The 23,371-nt window shown below is 40.6% G+C and overlaps 1 protein-coding gene across 1 annotated transcript in view; it reads right to left on the bottom strand.

Moving 5' to 3' along the window:
- Window positions 1–887: 887 nt before the first annotated feature.
- EIF4EBP2 (eukaryotic translation initiation factor 4E binding protein 2) overlaps window positions 888–23,371 on the bottom strand; it is a 29,864-nt gene continuing 7,380 nt past the window's right edge. The window contains exons 2-3 of the mRNA XM_089510424.1: window positions 17,680–17,856; window positions 888–12,214 (exon numbers count right to left, since the gene is read on the bottom strand). Coding sequence (XP_089366550.1) covers window positions 12,183–12,214; window positions 17,680–17,856 — 209 coding nt within the window. The 3' untranslated portion in view covers window positions 888–12,182. The remainder of the gene's footprint in view (window positions 12,215–17,679; window positions 17,857–23,371) is intronic.

Here is a 23,371-nt window from a genome sequence, read left to right as displayed (position 1 = left end):
TAGGGAAAGATGGAGCATTGATGCTTTTTGAGGAAATCCCATGCAGTGGAGCAAATGTGAGATCATGCACCCTACCTGGCCATTTCTTGTAACCCCTACTGCCAAGTAGCAACAGCAGAACAGCATATATAGATGCCAAATCAAGATACTAGGGCAGTGGACATCTGGTACGACAGTAGAAATATGATATATGAAGCACAGTTCTACTCCAGAACAAGGCACCCATTTCCCAGGTACTTTTATTATCTTGTTTCCAGCAAACAGAACTTCTTCTGTTGAAACATGCTGTCATAAAACAGCAGCATGCAAAATGTAGCATAAAGGATATAACCCACGTAGGATCTTGGCAGCCCATCACTGGCCCTCCCTGAGTTGTTTCCTACAGTATATAATATGGCAATATTCTGGCCATTTTAATAGGTTTTGGTAGAAACCTTTCAAGTACAGTTTGTCTTAGCTTAATAGAGTTTTTCTCGCTGAACTTTTGAGACAAAATGTAACCTTTAGAAGTTGCCCTTGTGGAACCACACAAAATGAGATTTCAGCAGCATGTGTACACAAGACTGGAGAATCTGTAACTGCTGCTTTTGCTACCCAGGTCACTTTCTTTATGAAATTCATGTCCATGGGTTCACAAGCCCAACTAACAAAACAAAATCCTGAAGTGCAGATTTTGAAATGATTAAGAAACCACTGATGGTTTTTTCACCCTTCATCCCAGTAACACTCATGCTGGAAGTCACCCGTGCTCCATCCACATTCTGTATTACCCAAAAAAATTCCCCAGAAGAACCTTCAACGTCTCTGTAAGCAAAGAAATAGTATTTTCCTCCTGCCATGTTTGAGCCCCATTTCTTTTACTGCCCCAATAAAGCAAACACTGTAGCTTGATATAATCAAGATCTTTTATTGATCTCATTGTAACAGCAACCATTGGTGAGAGTGTTTCCCAAAACACCTGTTTCAGTAAAAACCAAATCTGTACAGAAGTAGCCCAAGGACTGTTCAGACAACCTCTGCTGGCCATTTTTAAAAAAGTATACTGGATCACATTTAAACAAAAATATAGGGGGTAAGGATGTGAAGGAGCAGTAAATGGGAACGGGTAGGTGTATACATAACCAAACGTTTTTAAACATGTCAAGGACATTCAGTCATCTTATTGGCAGCAGCCTCTACACTTCTCCCACGATGGCCAAGAAAAACCAAGAAGCAAACTGCCTCATAGTATTATAAATAGTTCTTCTCCTGTCTAAGGTGAAGAAAGGCACACTGGATCACCATCTTGCAGTGATGGAGACACAAGAGGGAATATGGAGGAAGGGCAAGGGAAATCTTGTGTTCCTTGTGTAAACAGGGACCAAGGCGCTGATTCATTCCCCCACCTCTTGTTTGATTCACACACATTTTAAAAAAAAATCTAGTTCTGAGTGCATATGCTTCTTTCCATTATAGATAAAATTATTCTTGGTGTTTGTAAAGCTGGTTTTGTAGAGATGTATCACCTGTTGAACCAGATATTCCACACATATATATCAGCCCTAAGTATATTTTCCCAACTCTAAAAGAATCAATACAGTTCTTACATATTTTAAAAGTAAAATATACATTTATATATATATTTGTGTGTGTATAAACATCCACCCACATACATATTTATTTTTGCACTCACCCTCTCTCCACACTAGAGATTTCTCGTTTTTCCACAGTTACCCAGTTTTGCAGATGACTAACAAAAGCAAATCTTTCATCCTACCATACTCCCTGTGCAGCATAATGTCAGGATGAAGGAGACAAAAAAGGCAAGCAGCTTATCACCACACCAAGTTTGCATAAGGAGAACTTCTTTTCTGCAGTCGGTTTTAGGAAAAGTCATAAACTACTGTAGTTCTGTTCACATAATGAAAGATCAATCTTGTTAACAGAGAGGGATAAAAACTTTTGAGAGATGCCCCTTGAAATGACTATCCAAATTTTCAGTACAATCTCCTTTTCACCATGAAAATGTTTTTGAAAAAAACTCATAGAGGGTTCTGTTATTCACAGGCTAGAAAGAAGAACCAAGCAGAAATGCATTGCCACATCTAGCAGCCAAATATATTTAGAGGATAAAAAATCTGGACAAAATAAAATAATTTTTTTCCATCTCTGATTTCAGAAGATCCTAACTACAAATCTAATCCTATTTCAACAGAGACATACAGGGAAGTACTGAGTATCATCAAGTCTAACTGCTAAGTGGAAAGTTGTAACACTATTGAAATATCAAGGACAGTACCATGAGTGGTTGAGAGGCACCAGAAATTGCAAAGAGATGTCCTACGATTACAGTGGCAGTGGAGAGCAGGCACCTAAGGCTGTCACTCCCTGATGTGAACAGGATATTGGTTGCATGATGAGATCCAGGGGCAGGAAATGGTCTATTGATATGAAAGCCATCCATGGGTCTCTTTAAGGTAGATGTGGGTAGACTTCAGACTGGTCAGATCCACTCTGGGGTTGTTTTTGTTGTCTTATCTGCCCTGAAGGTTGCCAAGGAGAAATGAGAGAGGCTAAGAATTCAAAACAGACTGACCCTCTGCACTTGCTCAGCGCAGTAATCTGTGAACAGCACCAGAACCAAATTTGTAAGTCCCCCAAAAATACGCTCCTGTTTTTCCCCAGGTGTTCTTTTTTGTCAGCTTAATTAGGAAGAGTTTATGTTTCCTGTTGTTATCCCTGTTGCCATCAACAGACTATTGGGAAAGGGAAATTTTTGACAAGCTACCAGTGGATCCTGATCTACTTACTGTCCAGTTCTGTTTTTTAGAAAACGAATACCACCTTTTGATAAAAAGATGGCAGTCATAGTCAATTTACAATAGCAAACCCCATGAATAACTTGACATCCCACGGACATAACTGACTAAAAACGTGGAATGCAATAATAACACCTGTTAAAAGAACAATGATAGGATGATGCTCTGCATACCAGAGTATCATTGTATTATTGCTCAGTTTGCAAAACTTCAATGTGGCACTATATCCATTCTTCTTAAAAGTAATTTTCCAACCAAATATAATAGGTATTTGATAGACCACCCAACAGTGGTAGGATTAGGATTTTTCATTGGGTCACAGAAATATTTTTCATTGGTGGAAAGCTTCACGGATGCACTGGGCAAGTTATCTTTGGTGCAAGTAAATGGAATCTCACCACTTATTTGGCCAAGTGTACCAAATGTGGCTTTTATCCTCTCCATAGTCAAGAAACATGGTACTCCAGCAGAAGACAGGATACATTCCAAGGCCACATTTAAACATCCATTAGTTGTGGTTAGTTCACTATGCTAGAGATGTTACTATTATAACAGAAATAAATCACAGTAGACTCGTTGTTCACTATGGTAAATACTTAAGTTTAGCTTCTGTTCTCAACATATTTATGTCTCAAAACATGTGGAAGAACTGATTATACATGTGAATCTTTGAAGAAGGAAAGGCTATCAGGATTTAGCCATGGGGAAAAATTAAGTAGAAGTGCAGACACGTATTTCTGATACAACTAAATCCAATGCCTGACAAATTATTCTGCACTACACAAGATGTATCCATATCAAGTTCTTGGTTCCAAGAGCCAGTTGGTGACTGCCACAAACACTAAAGATGAAAAACATATGAAAAGGGTAACATTAAAGAAATGGAGTACTTATAAGTAGATCAAGTCTAAATATGATGATTTCAGTTAAGGACCAACACTGGTGCTAAGAAAATCTAGGATCTGACTTGTTATGCCATAAAGATAACATCTCAACTTTAGAAGACTATGCAATGTCAACAATACAGAAACCAGAATAGTACCAGGACAGTCAAGTTCTCAAGAGCCCAAAAAAAAATACAAGTTGTTTTATATTTAGCTTAACGAAAGGACATGGGAAAGTAAGACACTGCAAAAATGCAGCCTCCTCACATATTTTCCTTTCAGTGGCAGTCAAGTCAAAAGTTTGGAAATGCTGTGCCCTTAGGAGATAAATGCACAATGTTTAATACTTCAGCATGGATATTTGTACAGACTGCTCTCAACTATTATACCACTGGACAGTGGTGCCAGGGGCTTCTGTGCCAATGAGGCGAGACTCTTGTTAGTCTTTGTTTTAAAGAAGCTATCCACAGATGCAAAAACCATTTTTGGGAAATGGTTCAGCACCTTGGATAGCTCATTTAATATTCTGACTAAAACAAGAGCAGGTCCCTCCCTGTCCAAATGGCCCAGAAGCTATCAGTCACCACTGCAAATGGAGGCATGGTACATTTAGAAACATGATCCTAAATAATGCACTTATCCCATGTTATTGTAGCTCCTTAAGTGCCAAGTTAAGTGCCACAATGTTACCAGAAACATCCAGATGCATTTTGAATGTGCTTTTGTAAGATGGAGGATAAGGCTACCAATGGCTACTAGCATTATTTCTTTCATTATCAGCTGCTGGGATATGTAACATGAAAGGTCTGTTGCACTTGTACCCGGCTTGAGGTGCTTCCCAAAGGCATTTGGATTTGTGCATCAAGGGAACAAAATGTTGGACTAGGTAGGCTTTTGGGGTCTTCTTATGATCTGAATGTGGCATTTGCTGCTCAGCAACCAGCCTTAGCTATCTAATTCCTATAGAAACTACATTCAGTACAGCATGGAGAACTATCTTTGTTCTTCCTAGTTTCATGATGGGCTGTGCAAACCCAACACCCACCTTATGGAAATTAGTATTACCTGATGCCTTTTAATCAATTGCCAAGTTCTCCAAAATTTCACTAGAAAGGAAAAATATTTGCAGGGGGTAAGAGGGATAATTCCCACGTGGTGCTATGAATTTCCCTTGATTTTGTATACTATGCCTTGGCGAGGGAGCACCTATGCTCAGGCATCACTGTGAAACCCCTTTATATCAAGGTTGCACCAAGTTCACTACAAAGCCCAACTACAATGAGGAAGTCAACTTGCTCATGAAAATGGAGTGACCTCAGAATACACAAAGTGACCGTCCCTGATTTATTACAGATTATATGCATATATAGACTACGTTACTCGATTAAAGAAATTTTTGATGAAATGAGCTTTAATCAGTGTGAATTAATCTACATACAATGAAATTCTTCTATAGAAAAAGTGTCTTTTTTTAAAAAAAAAGTTGGTGCTACCATGTGTTACAGCAGACACTGTTTTAGAAGAAGTATCCTTCTCCTCTCATTTAGGAAAGAATTCTCAATCTAAAGTTTTTATAATTATTTCTCCTAAAATTAATTTTACCCTGACATGTGAAATCTGTTCTTTCTTTAGTTGACCAAAGTGTCTTGACTGATTAAACATTGCAGCCTTACTCACTCAGCTAAACTGTTTGGGATGCATCCAAGTCATCACAAGAGCGCTTGCAGTACCAACCACAAAATGCTCCTTTTATAAAGCAAGACCATGGGACAAAACAAAAACAAAACCCAGCTACCAACCATTTAGCTTTGGAGGCCATGTTCTGCGGAAGACACAATACAAGGCTATCCCACTGATAAAGAGCTTGCAGTTCTGAATTTGCAAGGCCGAAAAAGAGATGGCAAATTACGTCCAGAAAAAGAGAGTGTTTATTTTGTTTTTTTGTGGTTGGGGTTTTTTTTTGTTTTGTTTTGTTTTACTTATTGGGCCATTAGATAGAAATCCATCAAGTCAGTACAGCATAAAAAAATCACTGGCAAATATCTTAAGTGGCTGCCAAGGTTTAAATGTCATTCTTCAATATAGTTCTAAATAAATGTGATGTTTAAAAAACCCACAATAGGTGGGGACATAGCTTTCTACAGTGACCCTAAACTGCCAAAGTGATGCAAAGACTGTTGGGCTCGACAACACTGATAAATTTTTATTGCCTTAACTCCGTTTTCAAGATGTTAAGGGAGGTGGGCTAAGTTTTCTATTAGAATGCAAAACCCAAGTTGTGAAAGCAAATCATCAGTGGCTGATGAAGCATTCAAATGCTATGGACACTCACTTGTGATTAAGTTCCATTTGGATCAGGGGTGCTATGGTAGTATCAGCCATGCTAATCACATTCATAGATGAGCAAGAAATACCGTCCTTGTGATCCCTGCCATTATTCTTTCTTTCTTATAAAATAGGTCATGATGTCTTAGCCCCCTCAAGACAATGCTAAGCCAAAGGAGAACTATTTAATTCACGTGCCAAAGATTATTATTTTTGGCTCCAGCCAAAGTGCTCCCCACCATACTGTAGAAGAACTGCAGACTATAAAATGATGTTTGAAGGAAAAGGGCTGATTAAACCGATTAAAGCATTCTTGGAGCAATGATATATATCCTGAGAATGGAGGCCTCAAATCACCACTCATTCTTTGAAAGGAAAAACTTTTTTAAAAAAAGGAGTAATGTAATAGCCACAATTAAGGGCACAGCATTAGAGCCAGAAATAGAGGGAAATGATAGCTTCTGTGTTTAGTTTTAAATGCCTGTGTGAATATACTCCAATTCTTGGCATTTGGATATATTTTTCTTTTTTTAAAAAAATCAACATGTTTTAGGATACAGTCCACTAATCAAGGTGAAAACAGTCTCTTTAATCATCTAGTCCTAAAAGCGAACTACTGGAGGCGGGGGGGGGGGGGGTTCAATTAAAAAAAAATCTCCAGATTACTTGGCATACGATCCTGTCCAGCCTTGCAAATGTCCACAAATGCTAGTAGTCTGCAATAATGTAAACTGGACTGAATGCTTGACTCACACAGGCCTGCATCAGCCTTACTGATGGAGGTTATGAAAAGCTGTTTTCAAGTGAAATAGAGACAAATACTACAAGTGACCAGGGAAACAACAAGTGTTTACAAATAATGTCTTCTGCACTCTCAGCTGAACTTTCTCAAGGCACTGATCGTTCTGTTATAGGCAAATCTTAAGAAAGTTATTTTTTGGACTACAACTCCCAGAACCCCCTCCCAGCCAGCATGGCAGTGGGGTTATACCAGTGTTTTTGGAAACTAATTGGGTAGGTGGCCATTATCTTGCTTTCAGCTAAATGTATTCTCTTCTGCATTACATCTTTCCACATCTCCCCAAGACTGGATCTGGAGGGTTTCCAGGCACACCAGAACTGGTTTGGGGAGTGCATGAAAAGCTGCTGTGGGAAGGAGGACTGTCCCTCCCACTTCTGCTGGAATCCACTTTTCTACCAGCTGAAATCCACCCTGGCCTTTGAATACATTTGGAAGGAAAATTCCATGTGACAACCTTCAAAAGAAGAATCACTAACAATGACTGCATGCAATCCTAGAGCCCCTTGCACATCACCCTAAAGTTTAGATACCAAAGTAAGTTGTTTCCCAAGCAATACAATCTCAATTAAACCGTCAGCTGAGCCAAACAGTATTTGGGTTCATAAAACAGCTAAAATTTTGAATTTTAAATTTTAGTTAATATGGGCCCATACAGACAGGCCAAAATAAAGCTGCTTCGGGTCACTTTGGAGGTATGCTGTTTAAATGACACACACATCGTAAGAGGCCAGAAGCTGTGCCAAAGCTGCGCTCCAGTCCTTAGGACTGGAGCATAGCTTTGGCGTAGCTTCTGGCGTCTTGGGACACATGCATCATTTAAACAGCATACCTCCAAAGTGACCTGAAGCAGTTTTATTTTGTCCTGTCTGTATGGGCTCATGCAAGCAACACTTCTTCCCAGAATTTTAACAAATGAGCTTAGGGATCCTCAAACAATTCAGTCCCTGCAATATGTAATTCCTATTTAGATGATACTCTGCAGCATTGTTTTTAATTTTTTGACACAGCATAGTAGCCTGAGAAGGAAATGATAAGAAATGGTTTTCCTTGCTTCACTTGGCTTCAAATATTTTGAATGTTTCTCCCTTATAATTAGGGTTATTTACAACAGAAGAGGACATGTCTTAAGTATCATTATCTCCAAATGGATACTTAACAGGACTGCCAGAGCTACAAAGCTTGCTGTGTACACCATTAGCATTGCACTGGCCCCGGGACTGCTTGGCATCACTGTGGGTTTGGACGTCTAGAGAAATTACATGCAAAGGGCAGCCCAAGGGGCTCAACCTAGCCCTTGGGATACTTTTTACATGGCTCACAGAAGCCAAGAGAGTTTTTACTGGGGCTTCAGTAAGAGATTGAGCTAGTGCTCTCATGTTTGAGCATTACAAGAGACTAGCAGAAAGGGAGTGAAATGCACAGGGAGGGAAATCTCTGCTAGAGGTTCTGTGAAGGAAAGGGGTTAAGGAGCCCTTTGCCACATGCAGCTTTTTTTAGCTATTGCTCAATTAAAAAAAACAAAAACATCCTACTCTAGCTGATCAAGAATTTAAGGGAGAAGGCAGCTTTACTGCCATCATGGCTATGACTGAACACTTTGCTGGGCTTTAAAGGAAGTAATATTTATTGGCTTCTTTGCAGCACTCACCACTCACTTTTCTTGAGTGCCTTACACATATCAACAAATTTATCCTCACAACAACCCTGTGAGGAAGGAGTCTATTGCCCCCCATTTTTTTTTTACAAAGTGGGGAATTGAGGCACAAAGATATTAAGAAACTTGCCCAGAGACACACAAGGAGTTTGAAGCAGAGAAGAGAAAGAAATCTGATTGTTGAAGTCTCAGGTAAGCACTGGACTACTAGAATATTCTTCCTTCTTTTAGTTTGTAGTACAGACAACAGAGGCAACAGCAGTCTTTGCAAACAGCAGCTAAGCTACCTTGAGAAACATGGAAAATGTTGCTGTATTTCACACTAAGAGATTACGCCTAAATCCCTAAAAAGGGGGAGAAAGCTACTCCCTTGGCTGAAAATGAATAGGAGAAGCCCTATGATGAGAACAGTGAACTATTAGCAACTCTTTAAGTTCTATATTTCTCCTCCTCCACCTTAACCAACTAAGCTGGTTTAATTCATGGCTAAATCTGAGTTCTACTACTGTCAGCAGTGCAGAGCAAAGCTATGTCCGTTCTGCCTCATCAACAGAATAGCCGGTGATGTTCCAGAAACAACTGCTGGTGATTATGCAAGAGGCAGGATGGAAATCCAACTGTGTTCTGGTTCTGGGCTGAACCTGCAGCACACTTTAGAAATACCCTTACAGTACATCTCAAGAGCATGTCCCCGCCCCTGACTAGTCACAGTTTCGTCACCTTCCACCACCAGTACAGAGGCAGCATTGCTTTCCCCAGAAACACTGCAAACAGAGACTATTCCTGAGAGATCAACAGTTACAAAGCAATTTTTGTTCCTGTATTATTCACATTTTAGAGTAGGCAAAACATAATTAAAAGTATAATAATCTTGTATATTCTTCCTGGCTTCCAAAAAACTACCATACAGAAAGAAAGCAAAATTATCAAATGTCTCCCTTTTAAATCACCTACAAAAGGAAACTAAGATCTTTGGGCCATTAAAGGTGTTGAGTCTACTCCAAGGGTTAGATGGTGGCAATTTCATGAGCAGTGCTGAAATGTTCTCTGTCACTTGACAGAGGTCACTATTCAATGGGACTCAAAACCTTCTCAGATTATCTCCCAGGATTGTCTCTTAGATCAGGATCATAGTGTGGCTACTCCATCCTTGAGAGTGGGCCCCATACTTTTTCAATTACATTTGGACAGCAAAACCACATAGGAAATTGCCACATTGGTGAAACATCTCCCCTGGGCCAGCACCACTAAGACAAGAGCTTCTCATACAATCCAATCATCTTGTTTCTCAAATCATTAACAGAGGTAGCACATAAACCACTGCGAGAAATTATCAGAGGCAACCACCAGCCACTGTAACTGGGAGACGTAAGGCTGACACTTGGTTAAAACACTCTCAGAGAAGGAGCAGGGAATGTGTGTTCCTCCAAAAGTGTTTGGATTAACATCTAGAATGGTCACAGGTTTCCCCATTCTGTTTTTACAGTTCTTAGCCTGCAAACATTCCTACAAAGGAGTAAGCCCCATTGAACAGTGATTCCGATGCAGATCAAATTATTTGAGGGGAAACTGTATCTCATGTCCACGGATGAAGCATTGTCTTAGAAGAAGCATTTCTTCATGTGTGAGAAAAAAGGAATGCCTCCTTGGCTGCCTTCTTAACTATTTATACAAAAAAGGTTATTAAAAAATTATTATTTTTTAAATCTCAATTTTTAAAAGAAAAATATCAGTTGATTTCTCAGGGGCATTTTTAAATCAACAACAAAAAAACCCTTTTAATGTATTAGTCTATCCAATTGAAGAGACTATGGTGCCTCTATACTGTAGAATTAATGCAGTTTGACACCACTTTAACTGCCATGGCTCCATCCTACAGAATCCTGGGATTTCTAGTTTTGTGAGGCAACAGCACTCTGACAGAGAAGGCAAAAGACTTTGTAAAACTGCAAATCCTAGGATTCTGTAAGATGGACCCACAGCAGTTAAAAGCGGGGTCAAACTGGATAATTTCTACAGCGTAGATGCACCCTAAGTGTTGCAGCCTTAGGGAATAGCATTTTCATGGTTCACTGACAAGGTGGCACTACAACCAAGGCACAAATTCATCCATTGGTTGAATTCAAACCACCTATATTTTTTGCCCCTCCACATGGCAACTGGCATTATCACAATTGAAATAACCTGTGATAACAAATAACAATTGAAATAAAAATTTGCCTCTAGATGCCATCAGGAATGATCTCTCTCCACTCGCAAACAGTCTTTTCAGACCCAATCAAGCAGCAATCCATGGGGGGCAAACGTCAATCTAATCAGTAAACAAATGAGTCAACAATAGATAGGAAACGGGCAACAAATCTAGATAAATGGAATCAAATGAGACCACCAGCCACATTTTCTTGCTTGTTGAAACTGGTCCCAGACAGGTTCAAATTTTATGACTGATTTAATAATGTGTGAATCCAGGAAACATGCAAGCAACAAAATGGTGACCATTAAACAGGTAGGTGGTTTTAATCCAAAGAAGAGTGCAGGAAAATAACTGACTACAATCTGATTGCCCACCATGTCACATCTACTGAAGTCACACACCATGAAATCAGCACTGCACACTAACTAATTCTTAGGAAGCCCTATGCAAGACATTCCCAAGAACATCCGACTCTTGCCAAGTCCATCCTAGTCAAGCATAGCCAGGTTATTTCAATTCATCCTTTTGGCACAATAACAGACTTGCAAGGAATTCAGCAAACATTAAACAGCAGCAAAAATGGAAGAAAAGACTGAGAACAAAAAACAGACTGAGGACCATCTAGCATGGTATTCCCAAGATTATATCAGAACAAAAATGTGGTTCCTTTTTAACACTGATAGAAACAAGGAAGCTGAACAGAGAAACTTTTTTTTTTGTAAAATAGGATTATCTAGGAGGCAGTCTTTGGGATGAAACGGAAAATGAAATTGATGTATTATAAAGTGATAGCTCTTTTCAAAATGTCCATCTGTTCTAAAGTTAAAGGAATTTATTAAGGGCAGCAAAAATCACAGCAATGCTGTTTTGGGGGACAGAACTCCCCCACCAATGTGCCCACATGTAAGTATTTGCTAACTAAAAAGGAAAAGTTGTAAAAGAAAGCTTAGAATTAAAGGGAGTGCATTCTGCACACCAATAAAAGGTGCACAGAAACAGGGTAATAAACTGGTATCAAGTTTACAGCAGTAAAGGATAGGAGAACAATGGCAGTGTCATGTCCCTTCAAGCATAAATCCATCCCTCCCATGGCCGTTTGCATTTTGGAATAAATATCTAATTGCTGATGGACACTTTAAGTTCTCGCATGTGCATGATTTGATAAGTTGTCTTTAAAGTGCGAGAAGCCCAGGTAGGTTCCTTAGCTCTAATGAATTTATCATGGGTTTGAATTCAGTCACAGTCCAGGGAGGTGAGAGTTTTAAAAAAGGGAAGGGGGGCTGGAGGAAAGCAGAGAAATGGGGAAAGCATAGAATAGCTAATGGGAATGGGGGAGGTGAACAGTCCTTTTATCCTTTGGCACTTCCAAAGATGAAGTGAGGACTCTAGTGGAAACAGCTTCTTCTTCTTCTTTTTCTTCTTCTTCTTCTTCCACCACTCTTCACATTATTGATCCTGTTGGCCAAATCAGATGTGCACAGGTGATCAGGAGTTGCTGTCTCTCCATGGTTACCCTCAAGGAAGATCAGATGTCCATCTCAAACTGAGCATCATCACCTGGATAAATGACGACAGGCACAAAATCAATACTAGGATTCTCAAATACTAGGATTCTCATCCCTCACATCAACTGATATTTTTTATATGTCACATCATGATTCCACAAGCTACAACCTGCTCATGTGTTGTGTAGCTTAGCCTTGAGTTCTCAGGCATTGAAGGCAGACTTCCTCTACATGTGTACAGGACGAACACGCTGTTACCCTTCAGACAACAGCTGGGCAATGCTATTTTTGGACCCATGTTTAAAAAAACACATACAAAACTACTAGCTTTAAAATGCTGGTGGGGGAGCATTTCCCCATCTGTAGTCCTGAAGTGGTAGAAGACTTTCTGCTGCCTGACAAGTGGAAAACTTCATTCTCTTGTGTAAGGAGAAGAAGCTACAACCAAATTACCTGGGGAAAGAACTTATCTTTGAGGAGTGAAGTCCTCAATCTAATCGACAGACCATCCGGAGGCTATCTCTAGACACTGCCTTTGTTCTCCTACATCATATTTGTCACAGCCACCTAACTGTCCATTACCACCACCACCCAGGATGTGTGCTCCCTTCTCTTTTTTCAAACTGTTAGACCATTTGGTTACTTCCACTAAAACACATACACTATTCTGGACTTCAAAAGCAAACCCTATGTTTCTAGGTATGCAATTGTTCATCTGGTGAATTGATTTTTCTACTGGCAAGAAAAGGGCCACTTAATCCCTCCCCTTGTTAAATTACAACTCATATTTTGAATGTCAAGCACCTTGCTCTTTTAAAAACTGATTTCTACTGACACTGCCACTACCTTATTAAGAAAATTAGTTAGGGTATGGTAAGTTTCAATTTAATGAAGACCTGAATCAAGATTTCACAGACGGTAGTTACAGTTTAGCTGTAATCCTACAACTAAAAAAATAAAAAATATATTTTTAAAAAAGTCACAGAAGAAACCACAACCCAGTTAAGGGTAGACAATCCTCAATCATACATTTCTATTATTATCTTAGCACACTGATAAATGTCCATATGCTGTTGGACTATAACTTTAATCAACACTGACCAGCATGATTGGTTGATGATAACGGGAGCTTCTTGGTAGACAGCATTTAGTGCTGAAAACAGACCACACGACAATGGATTGTCAAAGCACTATTGTGAGGAAAATTGTGAAATGATGCCAAAACGGTATGCTTCCAAACTAACAGAATTATGGTGGGGCAGCAGGATGGTGTGATAATGTCCTCTCTCAAACACACATTCACTTATATTCTTCATCTCTTTTTTACATACTTGCATGTTCTTGTGTACGCTTGCATATACAAGAGAATGAGTATTTCTGCATAACTGTGAGAGAATAAATGAGTGTGAGTGAGAGTGAAAGAAAGAATGAAAAAGCATGAGTAAGTGCGTACATATCTGTGAGCATTGGTTTATGTGAGGGTGGCTGAGTGTGAGACAGGTGTAAAATTTACATACGTGATAAGTATTGAATTTATTTAAACAACACTTCTAATGCGAACAATGTTATTTCCTTATAAAATGTTAAAACATGAATATATATGAATGTTCAAGTGAAAATATGCACACTAACCACACAAAATATCTTTATGCAGTTATTATGTTGAACAGGGTGGTGGTGACATCTTCATATAGATGTAAAGGAGGTCACGAGGGGGGAAAGTTTGAGAACCACTGTACTAGTCAATACAAACCATGTACTGAATGTGCAATCCCCAAGTCTTTCTATCTACATACAAAAGGTAATGAGAGAAAAGACACAAAAATGCTGATGGCCTCACATACTCTACTGTGGGTTTTTTTTAAATCCAATTACTATATAGCCTACAGATCCATTTAAAGCCAACTGCCCTAATGGATGGCTTCATCTCCTGCTATCCTAATGGTTGGTACATGCTCCAATTAGTCTATACAAGTGAAATGATATGATCTAAAATAGAAAGTTCTCATTACACTTGTATGGCAGGGTGATCTAAGGTGGCATATTCTCGTACACTGGACCTGAACTGTACTACACTGGCTTGGGAAAATTGAAGAATACGGTGCTACCTCGGGTTACGAAATTAATTCGTTCCGCGGCGCCGTTCGTAACCCGATACATTTCGCAACCCGAAAAGGCTTTCCGTTAGCGCTGGAAAGCCGCTAGCCGCGCTTCGGATTTGAATTTCGCGCCGAAATGAATTTCGTAACCCGAAAAATCTTTCGTTACCCGGAACAGTTTTTTCCAATCTAACTTTTTCGTACCCCGGAAATTTCGTAACGCGATCAATTCGTATCCCGGGGTACCACTGTATCAGTAATTTACTGATGTTAAATAGTTATGAGGAACCAGTGTCCTCTTTGTTAGTCCACTGATGCTTATAACAGTATTTAATAGCATAAGGGCGGTAATTCAATGTATGACCAGCCTATGCAACAGTAGTGTAACATTTCATTGTTCTCTCTTTGCAGAGGTTCCATAAAGACATTTAAAACACAAAAATCCAGAACATTACACATTGCACTGAAGAAACATGTTACACAATTCTGATGTTAACATTTTATGAAATTTTAAAAGTCAATCTTATTTCCCAGCAATTAAAAAGATGTGCCATGGCTGGTCTCTTGAGTGCAACATCAAATCAATGTAAATTGCACTATTAACTATGTTGCTATCTAATTATTTTACTAGATTGTTGTGTAATACTAAGACTTCCACTCATACCTTTCTCATTGGTAGCTACCAAATGCTCCCTCTCCCAGCCCCATTCACACCTCACCTGCCTCATTCTACTCCTCTCTCAGCCTTGTCTTTGGAGTTTATTCAGTCCAAGGACACAGAATGGTTATTATTATTATTATTATTATTATTAGTTTATTTCTAAAGCACTGTAAATGTACACAGTGCTGTACATACAAATGATCAAATCAATAAAAATAAAACCTGCCAATGGCATGCAATCTACAAAATATGTATAAAACTATAGGTAATAATATAAAATAGAAATGGTTAAAATAAGCAAGCAACTATTAAAAACATCAACATCAACTATCGAATCAAAAATCAAATAGATAATCACACAGTGCCTGGGAACGCTTCCCTGAACAGGATAGTCTTCAACTCAGATTTAAAAGCGGTCAAAGAAGTGATGAACCATGTTTGTGGGGGAAGAAGGTTCCAGAAGTGAGGGACAGCAAGTGAGAAGGGACGAATCCGGGATGGGGCAGTGGAAATCCTAGGCTGGGACAGCAGACCTTGACTACTAGAATGGAGGGTACGAGTGAGAGTGTAAAGAGAAAGAAGTTCAGATAAATAAAGAGCGGTCAGCCATGCAGGGCTTTAAAGGTCAACAACAGAATACGGAAGAGAAAGGGGAGCCAGTGAAGGGATGATAATAAAGGAGAAACATGGTCAAAGCGGTGAGCAGATATAATGATGCGTGCCGCTGAATGCTAAACGGAAATTAAAAGACGAAGATGAGGGAGAGGAAGCCCTGCCAGAAGGAGGTTACAGTAATTTAGTCAAGAGACCAGAGTCTTGGCGGTAGAGGCCGACAGAAATGGACGGATTTTGGCAATGTCGTAAAGAAAGAATCTACAGGCTTTGGCTGTGGCCTGGACTGCGGGCTTCCTGGACTGGTTGAATAGAGGTATTGTCAACAGAAACAGAAAAGGGGTATTGAAGGGAGGACTTAGGTGGAAAGACAAGAAGTTCCGTCTTGGACATGTTGAGCTACAGCTATATGATGCAAATGCAAAGGAAGGAGAGAACTGCAAGGACATGTAAAGTCGGCCCTCCTTATACGCGGATTTGCCATGCGCGGATTTGAGCATACGCGCATGGCAAACCCGGAAGTTGTTCCCAATGGCGGCGCGCGTGCATGCACGCCACCATTGGAAACAAAGTCCTCCTCCTCCCCTCCTCTTTTCCCCCTCTTTCCTAACTTCCCTCCCTCCCTCCCTCCCTCCTACCTACCTATAACCTACCTACCTTCCCTCCCTCCCTCCTTACCTGGGTTGCCGCGCTGCTGCCGCGGCGTTCTCACTGCCGCCGCCGCCGCCACAGCAAAATCCGGGTGCTGCTCCTGGAGGCCAAGAGACCTCCAGGCAGCACCCGGCCCTTTCATGGTGGCAGCGGTGGCGAGGAGGACGAAGGTGGACCTCGTCCTCCTCACCGCCGCTGTAAAAGGCCCGGATGCAGCCTGGAGGCCTCTTGGCCTCCAGGAGCAGCACCCAGCCGTTTTGTGGCGGTGGAGGCCGAGGCCGCGAGAGAGAAAAGGCTTGGTGACCCAGGTAAGGAGGGAGGGAGGGTGGGAAGGAGGGAAGGTAGGTAGGTTATAGGTAGGTAGGTAAGAGGGAGGGAGGGGGGAAAAGAGGAGGGGGACTTTTCTGTCCAATGGCGGCGCGCATGCACGCGCGCCGCCATTGGACAGAATGGGGCTTGAGCATACGCGGATTTTGGCATATGCGGGGGGGGGGGGGTCCGGAACGGATCCCCCACGTATACCAAGGACCCACTGTAATAGTTGTACCAATTACTCCCTGAGCTTCAATGAAATCGGAAGAGAGTGATTTTTCAGGATCTGCCCATTGTTCTCATAAACTAGTGGTCCTCACACTTCGGTTCTCCTGATGTTTTGGATTTCAACTCTCAAAAGCTCTAGCCAGCATTGTCAATGGTCAGGGATCCTGGGAGTTGGAAGTTCAAAACATCCGAGGAATCAAAGGCTAAGAATTGCTGCCATGATAAACTAAGAGACATAGGCGTGTTACAGACCGTCCCTTTGGGGCGGCCTGTAGGCATGTCTTTCCCCGGTGTATCGGGGCCTCAGCGGGCAGAACGATCCGCCGCTTTCCGGGCCGCGGGGAAGCGGCAAAAGGCCGCTTCCCCGCAGCCTGGAAAGGGGTGTCCTTGGGGCTTCAAGCCCCAAGGACACCCCGCGGCGGCGGGGAGGAGGAGAAAGGGGCCGCTTGGCCCCTTTCTCCCTTGCGTCGCTGGGCGCAGCCATCTGAAGGCTGCGCCCAGTGACGCAAACCAGTGACGCAAACCAGGAAGGAGCTCTAAAACGGAGCTCCTTCCTGCTCCGCGCAAAGGGCTCATTAAGTCCCCTCGCGCGGAACGACGACGTCACGTCCACGCCACCCCGTATAGAGGCGGCGCGGTCGTGACGTCGTCATGGCGGCCCCCATGTGGAAGGGGCGCCGCCATTTTGTACGGACTAAGTCCGTACTAGGGTTAGGGGGGTGCAGAAGCACCGCCCCTTCCTAACCCTAGTACGGACTGAGTCCATACTTAAAGGCCCGTTTGTAACGGGCCATAGCTTTCTTCCTTGCCCTGCATATATACAAGTACTGCCATTTGCTTGTCAAGGAACCAATAGCTACTCACCCACAGAAACAGGTAAAGAGGTTTTTTTTAATATAACTAGATAGTGAATGATCATGGAGAACTGTGCCATACTTCCATTTATACCCTTACCAATTATAGCCTTTCCATCATGATTGTTCAGATTGTTTACTTCCACTTTGGAATCCTCAGTCATGGAACCAGGGCTGGTAACTCCTGGGATATTTGGAAGGTGACAAGGAGGGGTTTGAGCCATGGGAGAATTGCGACGATCTAACAGAAACTTGCGGTCATAGATGATTCGGGTACCTAGAGGAGAGGTAAGAAAATAAGCAAAGGTAACTAGAATGTACCAGCCATTGCTTTCCAAAAGAAAAGGTTACAGACAATATCTGTACACACCGTTAAGATAGAAACCTTTTGTGCAAACTAAATAATCTATTAACTAATCCTAAACATGTTTGTAAAAGAGTAAATGTTGAATAATTATGCTTAAGATTGCACTGTAAATGTAATCAAGCAAAACTGCTATAAGCATGGTTCCTGCTTTCTTTTATTTCAAAGAAACACCATACAAGGCATGAATGCCAACTTACTAGGCAAGATCAAATCCCAATTCCCCATTTCTTTATTTAAAAATGGCTAGAAACTAAGCTGAAGTTGACAATGACCACCTGGTGTTGTCTCTACTTAGCACAGCTCCCAGGCACATATTCCTTCTTATTCTTACTCTTTATCTTCTGCACTTCCCATTTGAATGTTCCATCCTTTAGCCTTAACCCAGGTTACAAGAAATATGAACTCAGACCTCCCAGTTCTACAAGAAAAAAAATCTAAGAATAATAAAGGACAATTAATTCTGTATAATTTGCACAATTTGTTCCAATCACTAGACTAATAAATTTATTATGTATTTTTTTCATAATGGAAAGGAAGGAGCAAAAATGTAAGACTATCTGCTAAAGCACTATCATCAGAAAAGAGACATCAGTTTCATTTTGGTAACTTCCACTGGGATGCCAGTTTTAGTGGTGAACAAAGAGTTTCTCTTCTCTACTGTTACTAGCTGTTTCAGATAATCTATAATCAGATAACTAAAATTCATTTAACATGAAATAAGGCCCAGTGAGTTTAGTACCATTGCCTTCCAAGCAACTGGTCCTAGGCTTTTAACTTAATATCCACATAGCAGTTCCTATTTTATATGGGGGCACTAAAGCAGTGGAGTTTGGTAAGAAGAGCTAAAATATAAAGCAAGGATAATTAATTAATAATTTGTTTTATTTATATACCGCTATTCCAAAGATCATAGCGGTGAACAGCAAGTAAGTAAGGCCAGAAGGTAGCCTTGTGCTTCTGTTATATATGCTGCTGACAATTCATGTGCTGCACAAATATAGTACTGAGAAAGAGCACAAAAGCTACTTTTCAGGTCATTAAATTCATTAAAATACAGATACAAATGAAAACATGTGAAGGCATTTAAAACGGACAGATACAAGCCAAGAGTTTAGTTTGCAGCTTGAATAAAAAGACATACACATGTGTATGAACAGAGAGACTTTATATCTAGTCTTGACCTAGAATAGTTCAATGCTTTGAAGTCTACTGTAAAAGGATCAAGTTATTAAGTTCTATCAAAACCAATACTTCTAGGCAATACTGGCTACAGGCCATTATTCATAAAGCTTTTCGTACAGCATGGTTTTATTAATTTTAAGCTAAAACAGTGGTGTCTGTGATAGAATACAACTTCAACTAAAAATAAACCACAGTCAAGGGGGACTTGCAACTAAGGTCCAAAACACACTGCAGAAATAATCCAGTTTGAGACAGCTTTAACTGCCCTGGCTCAGTGCTAGCGAATCCTGGGAATTGTATAGTTTATTGTGGTACCAGACCTCTTTCACAGAAAAAGCTAAATGTCTCACAACAGTAGTCCCCAGAGTTCCCTAGCATTGAGCAAGGGGAGTTAAAGCGGTCTCAAACTGGATTATTTCTGCAGTGTGTTGAGGACCTATGTAAACTGTTGTGCATAATGCTTCCTAACCAGAATTTCTGCTGTTCCATACCATTCCCAGATTCCTTCCTCCTCCCAGGCAGTTTTATGCCCACAGAACAAAATCTTAACTGGGCTGTTCCGGTTCTGCTAAAACAATTGTTAAACTTCTGCAAACTTTGCAGTTCCTTTTGAGAGTGCTGATATATGCCACTCTTGTTCATGGATGGAGCTATTCTGGCTGTATAAGCAATGAAACTCATAGTCTAAAGATTGAAAACCTCTTTGAGTCTATCCATCCAGCATGTGGTCTTCCTCTCTCCTTCCCTCCACCTTTCCTAGCATTATGGACTTTTCTAATGAGTCATGCATTCTCATGATGTGGCCAAAGTACGGCAGCCTCAATCTGATCATCTTGGCTTCCAGGCACATTTCAGGCTCAAGTTGTTCAAGAACCCATTTGTTTGACCTTCTGGCTATCCATGGTATTCTCAGAACTCCCTTCCAGCCCCACAACTCAGATTGAGTTGATTTTCTTCCTGTCTACTTTCTTCGCTGTCCAGCTTTTGCATCCATACGTGGTGATGGGGAATACGATGGCTTGGACAATTCTGACTTTAGAGTTCCTTTGTATATCTTTACACTTTAGGATCTTATCAAATTCTTTCATAGCTGTCCTTCCCAAACCTAGTCTTCTGATTTTTTGACTGCAATCTCCATTCTGACCGATGTTTCTTTTACTATTTTGATTTTTTCATTGTCTAGGTAGAATTTATGTATTTCTTCCATGGTCATTATTTTTGTTTTCTTTATGTTCAGCATTAAGCCTGCCTTTGTACTTTCATCTTTGACCTTCCTAGTAAAAACTGTTCCAATTATATAGAAAATCAGTAACCAGAGACAGAAATAACATGGAAAAAATAGGAATAGGTTCCAGCCCTTTGTCTGAGATTTTGTCAACTGAGGTATGTCTATGTCTAATTTGCAAAACTGTATGTGCTGTAGGGTTGTTGTTTTTCCTTACCAACCCACTTATTCCAACAGCCCAAACTGGGTTCCAGATACACAATATGCTAGTCCACATAATGCAATGTTGTCCTTTCTTCATTGTTGTCAAATGTCTCACCCATGGGTGGTTACATGGTAATAAAAATATTTTGTTTCCTGTACAAAAAAACAACACCACATTTCATGTTTGAACAACAGGACAAACATCAGACTTCAAAGCTCTGGGTAAAGTGAGGTCAGCAAAGAAGGAGGACAACTCTGATCTTTCAACCTCTTGCCTTAACTCTGACCTCACCCCCATTCTTTTTATGTGATTTCTTCTCCGTTTCTCTCTCCCGAAGCAATACATGCATCTCAATTTTTTAAAATATTCTTTACTCCAAAGGGATTAATGATCTTGAAAAGTATTTTATCTCCTTAAATCTGAAGGCAAGGAAGTATGGACTATGCCTCAGTGGCTACAGACCACTAAAGCAAGGATTCCTTGTAGTAAAGGATTTCATTTAAAGACCTTCTTAGCAGTCATAGCTATTCTCCAACAGAAGGAACAGCCACTTGCTTTCAAAAAAAGAATAGATTGAAAGGCTATTGGAAAACATTAATGCATGGCTTATTTGCTTATTTTCATTGCTCCCAAAAGAATAGGCAACTGTCTTGCATTGGAAGAAAAAATTTATTTTGGCTTTGAAGAGGTATAACCTTTTTTGTTGACCTGGGCAGAGTTCCAGTGTCCATGATAGGTAGCGAGGCACACTCAGTGCTTTCAAATGAAACAAAACAAAATCAGAATGCGCATGGAATGGATCTCCTAACAAAACAGAAGGAACTCTGTATAAATTGGGGAAACAATCCAAATGTTGCCAATGTTCTGTGCTTTTGCCTCTCCTCAGTTTCTTCTAGCAGCTGGCACTCCTAAGTAGCAAACTGATACTCTCTCCTTCCAAATTCCTTCTCCTGTACACAGCCACAGCTTCATCTACAGGAGTACTATTCCGTTTCTGACCCTTGCTATTTTGGACTGGTTTCTGAAACAAGCTGCTAACAGCTTCTTCTTTGGATTGGTTCTGAAACAGGGCCCTGTTTAGTACACACAAATATTTAATGTCTGCAAACACGTTTATCAATATTTTCAAAGCCAGACTCCATGGAAACTACCTTGATCTAGAGACTGTTCATGTGAATTTTTTAGTATAGGAACTATTCAGATTCTCTAAACTAAGCCTTGCATGGTTCACCCCAGCCCCAAAAGACACCCTCTCACACACAACAACACTCTTGTCCATTGGTAAATTTTAAATGTATAAAGAAAGAGTTGATATGCAGAATTGTCACATGTATTTCTAATGCTTAATGACAAATAATCTTGAGAATGCAATTTGATTTATGTTAATATCCTGAAAATATATAATTTGGCTGGACCATGTCATGGAAACACCTCATGCAGCATTTCTTGCAACAATCATGCAGCCAGCAAGTACTAAGTGTCTACCTACACTGTAGAAATAAAGCGAACTGACACCAATTTAAGTGCTGTAGCTCTATCCTGTAGAATCCTGGGATTTGAAGTTTTACAAATACTTAAACGTTCTCTGCCAAAAAGTGCTGGTGCCTCATGAAACTACACCCAGGATTCTGTAGGATGCAGCCATGGCAGTTAAAGTGGTGTCAAACTGCATTATTTCTACAGTATAGAGGCAGCCTAAACAATGAAAAAATACCACAATCTAACTGCAATAATGTAATACTGATATACTGGAGGACAAATGATGGCCCATTCTTTGGAAAGATCAAACAAAAGTGCCAATCATAAATTTTAATACCAGTATTTCAGCAAGTCACTCATCTGTTCTATGGATGGGGACATGAGGAGCACAATGTAAACTTTACACAGTTTAAAGGGTGATGTGCCAAATGTGTATATTTGGGGTGGGGTGAGAGAAATATTGTTAGGTCATGTCCTGATTATCTTTCTGAGAAATTTTATAGTTCTTGAAGGGATTATGGGATTTCCACTTTAGAAACATCTGTGAACTACCTGATCTAATAGTTTTTTGTGGGCTTTTCGGGCTATGTGGCCATGTTCCAGAAAAGTTTCTTCCTGACGTTTCGCCAGCATCTGTGGCTGGCATCTTCAGAGAATGCTTTGCCTGGAAAAAGTGGGTGTTGTGAGCCTGGGAATGCAGGAGTGATTTGCATGTGTATTGTTCTGTGCTGATGGCTGGCCTCAGGCTGGGAGGCTAATGCAAAGGAGGGTTAATGTATGTTAATTGGTGAAGATGCCAGCCACAGATGCTGGCAAAACGTCAGGAAGAAACTTTTCTGGAACATGGCCACATAGCCCAAAAAACCCACAAAAAACTATGGATGCCGGCCATGAAAGCCTTCGACTTTACCTGATCTAAGATGCTCACCTGACCTAAGATGCACATCAGCTCTAATCTGCATGAAGAAAAGTTTACAATTGTAATAAATGGATTCACTGGAGAGGAACAGTTTGCTAAAATGCAGCATACTATGTTTGAAAAAGTGCATGTGTGTGCCACCAGTTTCTACTGACCCACTACACTACGCTCTTTCATAATTCTAATTCTGAAATATCCCTCTTCATTTCTGAAGCCATGGATGACTCTATCTGCCATGGATAAACTATTTTCAGCTACCTTTCTATTGAAGTTCTGCAGCAGTGGTAGGCAAAATGACATCCTCTACACATCTGGGACTACAATCACACAATTGCAGACACTGGGGGAGCCATATTCCATCCTGGGAGTTGTAGATCAAAAAACCTCCAGGGAACTAGGTTGCCAGCCCCTACTC

Source organism: Sceloporus occidentalis, unplaced genomic scaffold, assembly GCF_023333645.1.
Source record: "Sceloporus occidentalis isolate IW3139 unplaced genomic scaffold, rSceOcc1.0.p SCAF_2, whole genome shotgun sequence".
Taxonomy (NCBI): Eukaryota; Metazoa; Chordata; class Lepidosauria; order Squamata; family Phrynosomatidae; genus Sceloporus; species Sceloporus occidentalis.
This window is presented reverse-complemented; position numbering and strand designations above follow the sequence as displayed.